General features: G+C 37.6%; 1 protein-coding gene across 1 annotated transcript; it reads right to left on the bottom strand.

Annotated features, from left to right (window-relative positions):
• Positions 1-5: 5 nt before the first annotated feature.
• Positions 6-13,030, bottom strand: SLC16A1 (solute carrier family 16 member 1; the record flags this gene model as incomplete). The annotated part of the gene is made up of 3 exons (XM_081809767.1): positions 12,750-13,030; positions 6,486-6,629; positions 6-640 (listed from the first exon to the last, which is right to left on the bottom strand). Coding segments are annotated over exons 1-3 (996 nt in total), but the record flags the coding sequence as incomplete, so codon positions are not given.
• Between the last annotated feature and the right edge of the window lie 889 nt (positions 13,031-13,919).

Genomic DNA, 13,919 nt, shown 5'->3' with positions numbered 1-13,919 from the left:
GCAAAAAAATACTGAACTCGAGGTCTTATCCACTTGGTGTTGGCTACAAGTCCCATAGAAGGTCTGGCTACCATGTCAACAAAAGCCAGAATGGAAAGAAGGAAGGCAGACTTCTCACTAGAGTAATGTTGACTCTTGCCATAATTACTAAGAAAGACCAAAGGGGTAAACAGTCCAAAAAACATGAGCACGTTTCCGGACAGGTATAGCAAAAAGCCTCTGTGTGTGAACAGAGATAAGTCCAGGAATTTATTAATTGTTTGGAAGACTGATTGTTTCTCTTCTTTGCGGTTTCCTCCAATAAGATCTGTACTTGCATCACCTGCTCCCTTTTTCTCATCAGATTTTCCAGCTTCCTGAAGGGATTCTTTAGACCTATCTTTCCCTGCACTTGTTGGTGGGGGCCCTATTGGTCGCATCAGGGCTCCAGCTACACAGCAGTTTAGTAGGAGACCCCCAAGAATTAAGAAGCTCCCTCTCCAGCCAAAGATACCAAAGAAAGCCTGATTGAGAGGGGCCAGAGTGGAGAGGAACACAGGGCTGCCTGCCATGGCCAGTCCATTCGCCAACGGTCGCCTCTTGTAGAAATACTTGCCAATCATGGTCAGAGCGGGATTCAAGTTGAAGGCAAGCCCAAGACCTGGGGAGGAGGGAGAAAAAAAATCACATAAATGTCAGAAACATATCTGGAATTACATAACCAAACAAAGAAATTAAAATGAGAAGTATAAATAATACAAAGGAGATAAAAATCCTCACCACTACAGGACATACTGTATAGTGGTTTAAAGTATGGGATCTAGAACCAGACTACGTGGGTTCAAACCTCAGCATCACTATTTACTGGCTGGTAGTATCAGACACGTGCGTGTTTCCTCATATGTAAAAGGGGACAAAGCACTACTGTGAGTAAAACACTTAGAAGAGTGCCTGGCATGTAGTAAGCACTCAATAAATGTTATTTTTATGATTGTTGCTTATATTATTTGTCTAGTCTTACAGAATCACCCGAGGAGTCACTGTAACAATAGAAGATCATTAAGTAGATAGTTACAATTAGAGACAAAATTTTACAACAGAAAATGCAATACAAAATTATTCCTTTTACAATAGCTCCAAAAAGTAAAAAAATGTGCAATTTAGAATCACTACAATTATGTAACTTTCCTAAAGGGTTAGAGAATTAAAAAACCACACACACACACACACACACACACACAGAGTTTTTGGATAATAAAACACAGCATTATCAAGATGTCAGTACTCCCTAAATGAATGCATTAATTTAATGTGATTCCAATGAAATGTCAATGCATTTCATTTTGGAATAGGTAAAATGACTCTAAAACATAGAATGCATGGGAGTCAACCAGAAAATTTTTGGTGGTACTGGAGGAGTGGGACAAACATTAACAGATATTTAAATGGACTTCCAAAAGCTACAATCATTACAACAGTGTGGCTCTGACTCAGGTATAGGTAAACACTTATCAGTGAAAGTGGACAGAAAGTCCACGAACATACCTGATTTATATATATATATATATATGATTTAATATAAAATGATTTAACATAGATATGTGATTTAATGTAAAGTGAAATTTTAAATTACTGTAGAATTTGTTCAATAAACAGTGCTAGTAAAAGTAAATATTCAAATAACTTCTAGATGCTCTCCCTGGCCCCCACTTGCTCCAACTCCCTGCTATTTATGTTTAAGCTATTCACAGAGGCTTAAACCAATACACCAGGGCAGATCACTCCCCTATTTCAGGCCTGCTAATGGCTTCCCATCCATAACCTTTACGTTGGCCCTTACCTCTCTCTTCCTCATCTCATACCAGACCATTCTCACCTGTGCCAATAAGCACACTCCCCTAAATTTTCACAAAGCTTGTTCCCTGTTGCTACTCAAGTCTCTTGGTTAAGGTCATCTCTTCAGAGTGACCTACCTTTGTAGACTACCCAGTCCTTCCCTGTCAGAACATTTTATTTTGAGGCTTTGTACAGCATTATCACTACCTGATATTTTTCCTATTTCTTCATACATTTGTGAGTAGTATTGTCTGTTTCCTCCCATTAAAGAGTATGATTTAGCTCTAGTTGTTGCCCTGTTCCCAACAAAATCTAGAACATTGCTTGACATACACATGGTTGTTAATAAATATTTGAGGAACTAAAAGAGCAAATGAACAAACTGACTAACCATGTGGGAACAAAGAGAGTTTCATACTTCTTTCTTCTCATTTTATGTAATGTTTTCTTCCATTCAGAAATTTTAAATGTAAGAACTGGGGGGAGAACATATGTTTAAAAGTAGGAAAATATAATAAATGGAAAGACATTCCATGCTCATGGAATGGAAGAACAAATATTGTTAAAATATCCATACTACTCAAAGCAATCTTTGGATCAAAGATTGGATCCAATCTTGATCCAACCAAAGATGGATCAAAGCAGATTAAATGCAATCCTTATCAAATTACCAACAGCATTTTTCACAGAACTAGAACAAATAACCCTAAAATTTGTATGAATCTACAAAAGATGCCCAAATAGCCAAAGCAATCTTGAAAAAAAAAAAAGAACAAAGCTGGAGGTATCAAAATTCCAGATTTCAAGTATATTACAAAACTGTAGTAATCAAAACAGTATGGTACAAGCACAAAAATAGGCACATAGATCAATGGAACAGAATGGAAAGCCCAGAAATAAACCCACGATTATATGGTCAATTAATCTTTGACAAAGGAGGTAAGAATATGCAGTGGGAAGAAGACAGTATCCTTAACAAATGGTGATGGGAAAACTGGACAGCTACATGCAAAAGAATGACACTGAACCACTTTCTTACACCATATACAATCATAAACTCAAAATGGATTAAGGACCTAAATGTGTGACCTGAAACCATAAAAATTCTAGAAGAGAGCAGAGGCAGTAATTTCTCAGACATCAGCTGTAACATCTTTCTAGATATGTCTCCTGAGGCAAGGGAATCAAAAGTAAATATAAACTCTTGGGACTACATCAAAACAAAAACCTCCAGCACAGCAAAGGAAACAATCAACGAAACAAAAAGACAACGTACTGAATGGGAACAGATATTTGAAAATGACATATCTGATAAAGGGCTAGTAGCCAAAATAATAAAGAACTTATAACATATACACACACACACAACAAATAATCCAATTCAAAAATGGGCAGAAGACATTATAGATATTTCCCCAAAGAAGACATACAGATGGCCAACAGACACATGAAAAGATGCTCAACACCACTCATCACCATTAAAACTACAATGAGATATCACCTCACACTTGTCAGAATGGCTAAAATCAAAAGCTCAAGAAACAACAAATGTTGGGGAGGATGTGGAGAAAAAGGAACCCTCGTGCACTGTTGGTGGGAATGCAAGCTGGTGTAGCTACTGTGGAAGACAGTATGAAGGTTCCTCAAAAAACTAAAAATAGGATTACCACATGAAAACACCAATTCGAAGGGACATATGCACCCTGATGTTTACTGCAGCATTATTTACAATAGCCAAATTATGGAAGCAACCCAAGTAACCATTGACTGGTGAATGGATAAAGATGTGATGTGTGTATATATATATATATACACACAAAGGAATATTATTTTTGTTAAGGATTTATTTATTTATTTGAGAGAGAGAGAGCGTGCACACATGCGTGCATGGGAGCGGCGGGGGGGGTGGGGGGGTGGGGGGAGGGTGCATAGGGAGAGGAAGAGAATCTCAAAAACACTGCTCACTGAAAACAGAGCCCGAGACAGGGCTCAATCCCAGGACCCTGAGATCATGGCCCAGGCTGAAACCAAGAGTCAGATGCTCAACCGCTCAACGGACTGAGGCCACCCAGGCGCCCCTATACAATGAAATATTATTTAGCCATAAAAAGAATGAAATCCTGCCATGGGCAACAACATGGATGGATCTAGAGAGTATAATGTTATGTTAAATAAGCCAAAGAATACAAATAGCATATGATTTCACTCATGTGTGTAATTTAAGAAACAAAACAAATGAACCAAGGGGCGGGGGGAGACAAACCAAAAACAAACAAACAAACAAACACAACAACAAAACCCCAGACTCTTAACTATAGAGAACAAGGGGAGAGGGGGGTGGGGCGATGGGTGAAATAGGTGAAGGAGATTAAGAATACATTTATCTTGGGGCGCCTGGGTGGCTCAGTCATTAAATGTCTGCCTTCGGCTGAGGTCATGATCCCAGGGTCCTGGGATTGAGCCCCGCATCGGGCTTCCTGCTCAGCGGGAAGCCTGCTTCCCCCTCTCCCACTCCCCCTGCTTGTGTTTCCTCTCTCGCTGTATCTATCTCTGTCAAATGAATAAATAAAATCTTTAAAAAAAAAAAAAGAATACATTTATCTTGATGAGCACTGAGTAATATATGGAATTGTTGGAGCACTAGATTGTACACCTGAAACTAATGTAACACTATCCTAACTACACTGGAATTAAAACACAATTTAAAAAAAGTAGGCAAATATATTCATAATCTTAGAGTGTAGAACTTTGTAATAATGATATACAAGACAAAAATCATGAAGTATTGAGAGTTTTGAATACCTGAAATTGTAGATGAAGAGGGGAAAAAAGTGGAATAAGACTAAATTAAAAAACTTTCTTCCAAACAAAATTCAACAGAAAAAAATTAATTGGGAACAGATATTTGGGGGGAGGGGGAATAGGAAGTTACTGTTTAATGGGGACAGGGTTTCAGTTCTGTAAGATGAAACAGTTCTGAAAATGGATGGTGGAAATGGTTGCATAAGAATGTGAATATACTTAATACCACTGAACTGAATACTTAAAAGATGGTTAGGAATGTAAATTTTATATATATTTTACCATAATTAAATGTAAAAAAATTTTTGGAAAAATAACTGTCTTTTTTTTTTTAAGATTTTATTTATTTTGAGAGAGAGGGAGTGTGAGAGAGAGAGAGAGAGAGCATGAGCAGGGGGGAGGGGCGGGGGAGAGGGAGAAACAGACTCCCTGCTGAGCAGAGAGTCTGACATGGGGCTCAATCCCAGGACCCTCAGATCATGACCCGAGCCGAAGACAGATACTTAACCTGAGCCACCCAGGCACCCCAAAGTAACTGTCTTATGCAAAGGGATAATAATTTAACCTGTAAAGTTATTACACATTATTTTTAAATAGGTACACAAAAGCAGTCAATAAGCATTTTGTACAAAGACAATAAACAAAAAACCCCAAATATATAGCCACAAACATATTAAAAACATTTACTTTCCTAATAGAGATTTAAATTAAAATCAGGAAATACTGTTCACCTGTTAAATGATTCACCTGGCAATAATTAAAAAGGATAATATCCCATTGTTGTCAAGGCTGTATGCCCTCTCACATTATGGTGAGCATGATCTTTTTGGCAATTTAGCTCATACGTATCTTTAAAACACAGAGCAGTTCCACTTTTACGAAATTATCCTAAGAAAATATTCATGTTCACGAAGGATTATCAACACAGTACTGTTTACTAATAGTAAGAAAATGTAAAAAATAAAAAACAAAACCCTAAATATTGAACAATTAACTAAGAGACTGGTCAAATAAAATTATGGTACGTATCGGGGTGCATAGCTGGCTCAGTCAGTAGAGCATAAGACTCCTGATCTCGGGGTTGTGAGTTCAAGCCCCATATGTGTCATACAGCTTACTAAAAAAATTATTGTACATATCTATTCAATGGAATAACAGATTAAAAATCTTGTAGTATTTAATGACATGGAAAGATGTTCCTGGTATCCTGTTAAGTGAAAAACTGGTTACAAAACATTATCTGATCATTTTTTGTATTAAAAAAGGTTATATCTTTGTGCACAGGAAAAAGTATGGAAAGATATACATCAAAATGTTAATAGTCATATTCTCTGGATTATGAAATTATGAATAATCTCTATTATACTCATCATCAGTTCATTATTTTAATTTGGCTATCAAAAAAGGAGGGAGGAATTATTAAGTGGGTCTTCTATCCCTCAGAAATGTATTTGGACATTCTGCCAGATAATTCCTGCTTTATATTCTATACTCTCTCCTGCTCCAGTAGAAGCCTATTCCCTGTGCGAAGAAGAGGTAATGAGAAAGAGTAATAACCAATGATCACCCTTGCAAGAAGTTGCCTAACACATTTTATCTACCACCACTGACTATTCTTAGGACAAGGGATGCAATCATCTCTTTCATTAATCATTCATTCAACAATGAACACCCTCTGTATAACAGGAATTTCTTTAGAAGTTTGCTTTTCTAGTACCCTTTAATGTGTCTATAGCTCTTCAAAATGATAATCAAGTAATTTCTATAAGGTAGGAATTTCACTCAAAAGATCTGAAAGATGAATGTTAAATGAATACCAAATAGCCAGCAATATATTAATGCTTGAAAATGAATCAACAGTAACTTACCTCCAATGACTCCAACACACAAGTAAAGTTCCTGAACAGTATTACAGAAAGAAGCCGCAATCAAGCCACAGCCTGACAAGCAACCACCAGCAATCATGATTGGACGACTGCCATATTTATTCACCAGGATACTGCTGATAGGACCTAGGCGAGAACCAGAAATTTAGTAACACAGAGGAAAGGAACCAACTCCCTCATATCTACACAAGGCATTGATGCTAAATGACAAGTCCTTTAAAATAGATAAAAACAAAGACAATGGTAAGAATATTGTTTTCTACATTTATTTCATACTCAAAGGTGTATTGGAAAATAAAGATGCTAAAAAACATCATTGTGTATCTCATCTATAAATACTGGATGGAATTTTACTAAAATATAAGACTCTGGTTCTCTCCTTGATCTTCCTCTTATAAGGCAGAACTGGCTGAGAACACCTTGGTAATGGATGTTGATAGGCTTGTTGATGATCTAGGATATGATAAACATATTTAGTAAGTTTGCTCTGTTTTAATTTTTGGACAGGCACTCTGATATGATGATATTAGAGCATTATTTACACATTATCATAAATGTAGTTTGTGTCATATTTTTTAAAAAGAAAAAAACCCTGAAAAATACATAATTATTTTTTCCAAGTTTAAGTAGCTTTGCAATTAGGAAATCTAAATTGAGGGCACCTGGGTGGCTCAGTTCGTTAAGCGTCTGCCTTTGGCTCAGGTCAAGATCCCAGGGTCCTGGGATTGAGCCCCGCATGGGGTTCCCTGCTCCGCGGGAAGCCTGCTTCTCCCTCTCCCACTCCCCCTGCTTGTGTTCCCTCTCTTGCTGTGTCTCTGTCAAATAAATAAATAAAATCTTAAAAAAAAAGAAATCTAAATTGAAAACAAAAAACCGTTCCCAGTTATACCTAGACGTCTCAGGTACTGAATTGAATATTTCTTTAGAGTTAACCTGATTCCATGCCTAAATTACTGTTTCATGGTAGCAATACTGTGAAACAAAGCTTGCAGGAGATTAAGTCAAATGATGGTTAAAATATCTTGGATCTAACAATTCAAGAAGATAGGAAATAGTGTTATCTAAGATAATCTGATTAAATTTCCTCTTATAAAGAGATGCATACCAAAATTATCAGTTTTTCTTCAATGTGAAAGAAGGAACCAAATAAAATGTGAAGTATTATAAGGATCAAGAAGAAAAAGATTTGATGCATTTAATGTATCAGTTTTCAAATATGAGTATCAAATGGGCTCTCCTTACTTGCTACAAATAGGTATAATCTGTAATTCCCCTTTCCAAGTTTTTTAAGATTTTATTTATTTGTGTGGCAGAGAGAGACACAGTGAGAGAGGGAACACAAGCAGGGGGAGTGGGAGAGGGAGAAGCAGGCTTCCCGCAGAGCAGGGAGCCCGATGTAGGGCTCCATCCCAGGAGCCGAAGGCAGACGCTTAACGACTGAGCCACCCAGGCACTCCCCTTTCCATATTTTTAAGTGTTAATTATAATAAAGTCTTATTCAAACCAAACAATGTTTCAAAAGCTGTAACATGGGGTGCCCGGATGGCTCAGTCAGTTGAGCCTCCAGCTCTTGGTATCAGCTGGGGTCATGATCTGGGGTGGTGAAATTAAGCCCTGCATGGGGCTCCACACTCACCAGGGAGTCAGCTTGCAGATTCTCTCCCCCTGCCCCTCCCCCCATGCTTGCATGCAAGCTCTCTCTCAAATATCTTTAAAAAAATAAATAAAAGCTGTGGGGCGCCTGAGTGGCTCAGTCGTTAAGCGTCTGCCTTCGGCTCAGGTCATGATCCTAGGGTCCTGGGATCAAGCCCCACATCAGGCTCCCTGCTCAGCGGGAAGCCTGCTTCTCCCTCTCCCACTCCCCCTGCTTGTGTTCCCTCTCTCGCTGTGTCTCTCTCTGTCAAATAAATAAATAAAATCTTAAAAATAAATAAAAGCCGCAACACAACTCTTAAGTAGACTAACATTATTTTCTGATTATACTGAATGATATTCATTGCATTTTATTTCTTTATAAAAGAATATACCTCTGTCTGTACTTCATGGATATGGACTTGGGGGAATGACAACTTTGTTTACATGACACCATACCTTATCTGCCTGGTTAAGGTAGAGGACTGCAAACAGAGAGGATCACTGCAATGCATCAGTAGGGAAGGGCACACAAGGAAATGAACTGAGGTTTGAACTTTGCAAAGTCACAAAGCTACCAAGAACCAAGTTTCAAATCCAGCCCATTTTCTCCCTATTATATTGTACTCCATATTTTTGGAACTAAGCTATTAAGCAGAAGACATAAAAATTGTGTTTTTCTTCTATTAGCATAGTAAATTCTGACATTATGTTCATTCTATAATTAGTTCCTTAGAAGACAGTAAGTCTATTTTTTAAAAATATGGAATGTACGTATTCAGAATATATTATTGGTTATATGTTGACATATTCTATTTCCATAAACACTATGGAAAATTCTGCAGTTACATATATTCTAGTACTATACTCAAAGCTGCAGTATGATTCAATTAAAAGGTCAGCTCTGACCCCAGGGAACCCAAATTTAAATTATGGTGTACGTAAGCATGCAAGAAGGAATCAAACCTTTTTTTCTTCTTTTTAAAGATTTATTTGAGAGAGAGAGAGAGAGCACAAGCAGGGGGAGTGGCAGCAGGAGAGGGAGAGGAAGAAGCAGGCTCCCCATTGAGCAGGGAGCCAGACTCGGGGCTTGATCCCAGGATCCCAGGATCACGACCTGACCTGAAGGCAGACGCCTAACAGACTGAGCCACCCAGGTGCCCCAGAATCAAACCTTTTGATATCCTAGTATTTCGGAGGACTAAGTCTCTTTAAGGCTGGATCAAGAACTGGTTGCCAGGAGAGATTTCAGGCCCAACCAAAGAAGTTTTCATTGACTTTCTAAGTCACTTCAGGAAAATACTAGACCACGGCTGGTTTGGAAATAATTTGAATTTACAGCTTGTGTAAGATGAAAGAATTAAATACTGAAAGAATATTCATGAAATATTTTCATATAAATTGGTCATGAAATAGATTTTGTATAGTCAGAATTACAAAGATCAAAATATTGCCACACTATTGACTCGTGAAGAATACTGGAACATCTGCAATATTAAACCAGGAATGTTAAAGACATTAGTGTGAAACTGAAAATATGCAAATTTACACTTTCCTGTTTTAAAAAAAAAAAACTAGGAAAACTCAAATAAAAAAAAGAGTAGGCAACTAAAATCTCCTCCCCTAAAAATATACTTACACTCCAACAAGCATCAGTACGTATCTCTGAACCAAAGTACTAAAAAAAAAAAAAAAAATACTAAACCACTGGTAGTTCAAAACATATTAGTGTTGAGGGTGTGGCCCAAATACATTAAGTTAAAGAATTGTGGCAGTTGAAAAACTGATAATTCCTAGGGGATATACCACTTTGGAGCCAATCAAAACAAAATAACCCATTTAATAAAAATTCTGCCACAAGGCTCTCGATAGGCAATTTGTCTTTCAGAGTTATTTCAGGAAGGATGGCCCCAATTAGCTATCATTAAAAATAGAGAGGGGTACAGTTCATAGGCCTATTATAACACAAATTCAGAGAAATGTGCTAGTTATCTCTGGGTGAGGACAAAGAAGGAACTGTTTTCCCAGAAGAAACTGTCATGTGCCATTAGTACAACTGACATCACTTACTTTTGATGCAAAATGCAAGTGGCTCTCAAGCTCTTGCGCAGCTCCAAATTGCAACATGTGAACCCCTGGTTTATAGTCAGCTTAAAGATACCCTGAGCACCTGGAGTACGTCTGGATAATATTTATACCAATTTCTTCAAGCCATCATAGTCAAAACCTGATTAGAAAATCCTGGCAGATAGAGTTCAAAGCTTCCAAAACTACTGGCTCTCAGAAACTAGATAATAATCCAAAGTCCCTTTTGATTTCTCTGAACTTATAAAAAGAAAATAAGTACTACAATTTAGCACTTATGTTCTCTAAAAGTACTTAATAGACAAAACAGGCATACCGTCAAAATTCAAAAGGCATAAAATAAAAAGATATAGAGTGGAAAAACATAAGTCCTCCCAGTCACCTAATTCACCTCTCCCTAAGGCAACCAGGTTACCTGTTTTTTCTGTGCAATGAAATTATATATTTAGTTAAATTATGACTTCAACTATTTATTCTTGTTTCATGAGTTTATGTTATTGTCTCAATAGGATTATAAGCTCCCCAAAGGCAGGTATCAGGATCAAGTGTTCTCTATCACTCACAATATCTAATCTAGTGTGAAATATGTGCACAGGGCTTAATATTGGTTGACTCTGCCACCAGGTTACTGGAATTCCAAGAATTCAAATTCTAAGGTTTTACAGTTGAAATATAGAATCTTTATATTGGCTATTAAGGAGCTACATGTGAAAATAATGAGATACTAAACTGCCACCAAAAAGTAGTATTAACAGAGGTGAAAGTTTGGCTAACTAAGCAACATGAGGCACTGTCAATCTCAGTAAATAAGCACACTTGAATTTAGAATCTCTCACTAAACAACTATATATTTTAAGTATTATGGAAGGTTTTGACTTTTACATGTTACATTGTGATTTGATGTTCCAAGGTGAAATGAATAGTATTTTATTTTATTATTTATTTTACAAATTTTTATTTTATTTTATTTTATTATGTTAGTCACCATACAGTACATCGTTAGTTTTTGATGTGGTGTTCCATGATTCATTATTTGCGTATAACACCCAGTGTGCATTACAACACGTGCCCTCCTTAATACCCATCACCGGGATAACCCATCCTCCCACCCCCCTCCCTTCTGAAACCCTCAGATTGTTTCCCGGAGTCCACAGTCTCTCATGGTTCATCTCCCGCTCTGATTCCCCCACCCCCCGCCCCGCTTCAGTTTTTCCTTCCTTCCCCTAATGTCCTCCATGCTATTCCTTATGTTCTACATATGAGTGAAACCATATGATAATTGTCTTTCTCAGCTTGACTTATTTCACTTAGCATAATCTCCTCCAGTTCCATCCATGTTGATGTAAAAGTTGGGTATTGATCCTTTCTGATGGCTGAGTAATATTCCATTGTATATATGAACCACATCTTCTTTATCCATTCATTCATTGAAGGGCATCTCGGCTCCTTCCCCAATTTGGCTATAGTGGACATTGCTGCTATGAACATTGGGGTGCATGTGCCCCTTCTTTTTCACTACATCTGTATCTTTGGGGTAAATACCCAGTAGTGTATTTGCTGGGTCATAGGGTAGCTGTATTTTTAACTTTTTGAGGAAACTCCATACTGTTTTCCAAAGTGGCTGCACCAATGAACAGTATTTTAAATGATGTTAAGTAAGCAACTTACTCTCCATATTTCCTTTAAACATGTCAAGGAAAACAGCAGGGAAAAAAATGATGAAACTTAAGTTTAAGGTTCAGCTGAAATGCTTTTAGGGGGAATAACATCACAAGGAAGAAGAGGAAGATTTTTTTCAGTTCTTTAATTCTAACACCATGCAAAGATTTTACCTGAGACTTTGAACTATGTTATTCAGGTGAGCCTGATTTACTTTAATTCTCCCAATATCAATTTAAGAAAAGTCTTTATTTGTGGGATGCCTGGGTGCCTCAGTTGGTTAAGCATCTGCCTTCAGCCCAGATCATGATCCCAGAGTTCTGGGATCGAGTCCCGCATCAGTCTCCTTGCTCAGGGGGGAGCCTGCTGCTCCCTCTGCTTGTGCACGCGCGCTCTCTCTCTCTCTCTGACAAATAAATAAATAAAATTTTAAAAAAAGAAGAATCTTTGTGTTTACATCTTAAGAGTCTAGCAGAGAGCAGTAAGAAAAATCAGCTGTGCACATATCATTTTTCTGAGAGCTTTTTAATGATACGGAGTTGGACCAAATCACAGGCCCTCACAGTTTCTCATTTCTGTTCAGAATATTACAGTGGAACAAACAGATCAAGAGTGGTCATGGTTGGGGCGCCTGGGTGGCTCAGTCGTTAAGCGTCTGCCTTCAGCTCCCAGGGTCCTGGGATCGAGCCCCACATCGGGCTCTCTGCTCAGCAGGAAGCCTGCTTCTCCCTCTCCCACTCCCCCTTCTTGGGTTCCCTCTCTGTCTCTGTCAAATAAATAAATAAAATCTTTAAAAAAAAAAAAAAGAGTGGTCATGGTTAATGGGAATGAAAAAATGTGACTAAAACAGCAGGCCTTGGGGGTACTTACCTCCACCATACATGACAGCCAACATGATTGAGGATATCCATGACACTTCACTGGTGGTGGCATTGAATATGCCTTCAATTTCTTTGAAGAACACAGTAATGGATTTGGGAAATGCGTAAGAGAAGCCGATGGAAATGAAAGCTCCAACTACTACTGCCCACCCCCAGCCTCCATCCGGGGGAGTGTATCCAACTGGACCTCCAACTACTGGTGGCATTTTAAGTGTAGATGATTTCCAAAATGCAGTTCAAATCCAAGTATCTGAAGGATATAAAATTAAAATACCATGTCAGTAATAAAGCACTTCCACCCTTTATAGCCACCTCTCAAGTAACTGAATTGTTTCCCAGTATTACTTTTCCAATAGAGATGATCTTCTAAGGACATTACCAGAAAAAGTCTTAGAGCCATGGTATTGCCCATAGTAGCTTAAAGGAAAACAGCTCCATACCATTTAAGGAACCATAACTGACATAAATCCTGTTCAATACATATAGCCTTTGTATTTCAAATAAGCCTACTTGTTTCAGCAGTTAGTATAATTCCTCAAATTACTCTGAGTAACTAACTGCCTCATTTGACTTATCTGCTTGCAAAATTCACGTAACACATGCCATATGCAAGTTTCAGGCTTAAACACAGGCTTTATAAGTTTTCCCCCTTTCCCAAAATTTATTCTTCCATACTACTTTCTTTTTACTTTCTCTTATTTATATGTTGACAAAATATTAGGAAGTGGGCACCCGAGTCACTAGATACGTAGCAATTTACAAAACAGATAATTCTGAACATACAAGAATTTCATTTAGTGGGCTGGAAAATTCTCTCAGAAAAGTTTCCTTTTATCGATCTAATTGCTTTGATTCAAGGTATTTTTTTCCATTATACAAAAGAAGGCCCTAAACAACACCTAGTCAATATAGTTAAACTCACAAATTCAACTATGATGTCAAAAGATGGTACTTCAAATAAAAAACTGCCCCTTTTTCTTGAAGTCATCTAGTACTAATGAACAGCATGACGAGAAAATGCAACTTCCTGTTAAATTATGAATAGATGATAGAGTGAGTGTGTGATGGTAGGCTTGCCTGTTTTCTCATGAAGGTCTCCTTTTATTTATTTGAAGCTAACTTCTACCTTATATTATAACTCATCCTGCAACACTATGTT

This window comes from Leptonychotes weddellii, unplaced genomic scaffold (assembly GCF_054177405.1).
Source record: "Leptonychotes weddellii isolate Sample4059 unplaced genomic scaffold, ASM5417740v2 HiC_scaffold_1342, whole genome shotgun sequence".
Lineage (NCBI taxonomy): Eukaryota > Metazoa > Chordata > Mammalia > Carnivora > Phocidae > Leptonychotes > Leptonychotes weddellii.
The sequence above is the reverse complement of the archived record's forward strand: the minus strand, read 5'-3'. Positions and strand labels throughout refer to the sequence as shown.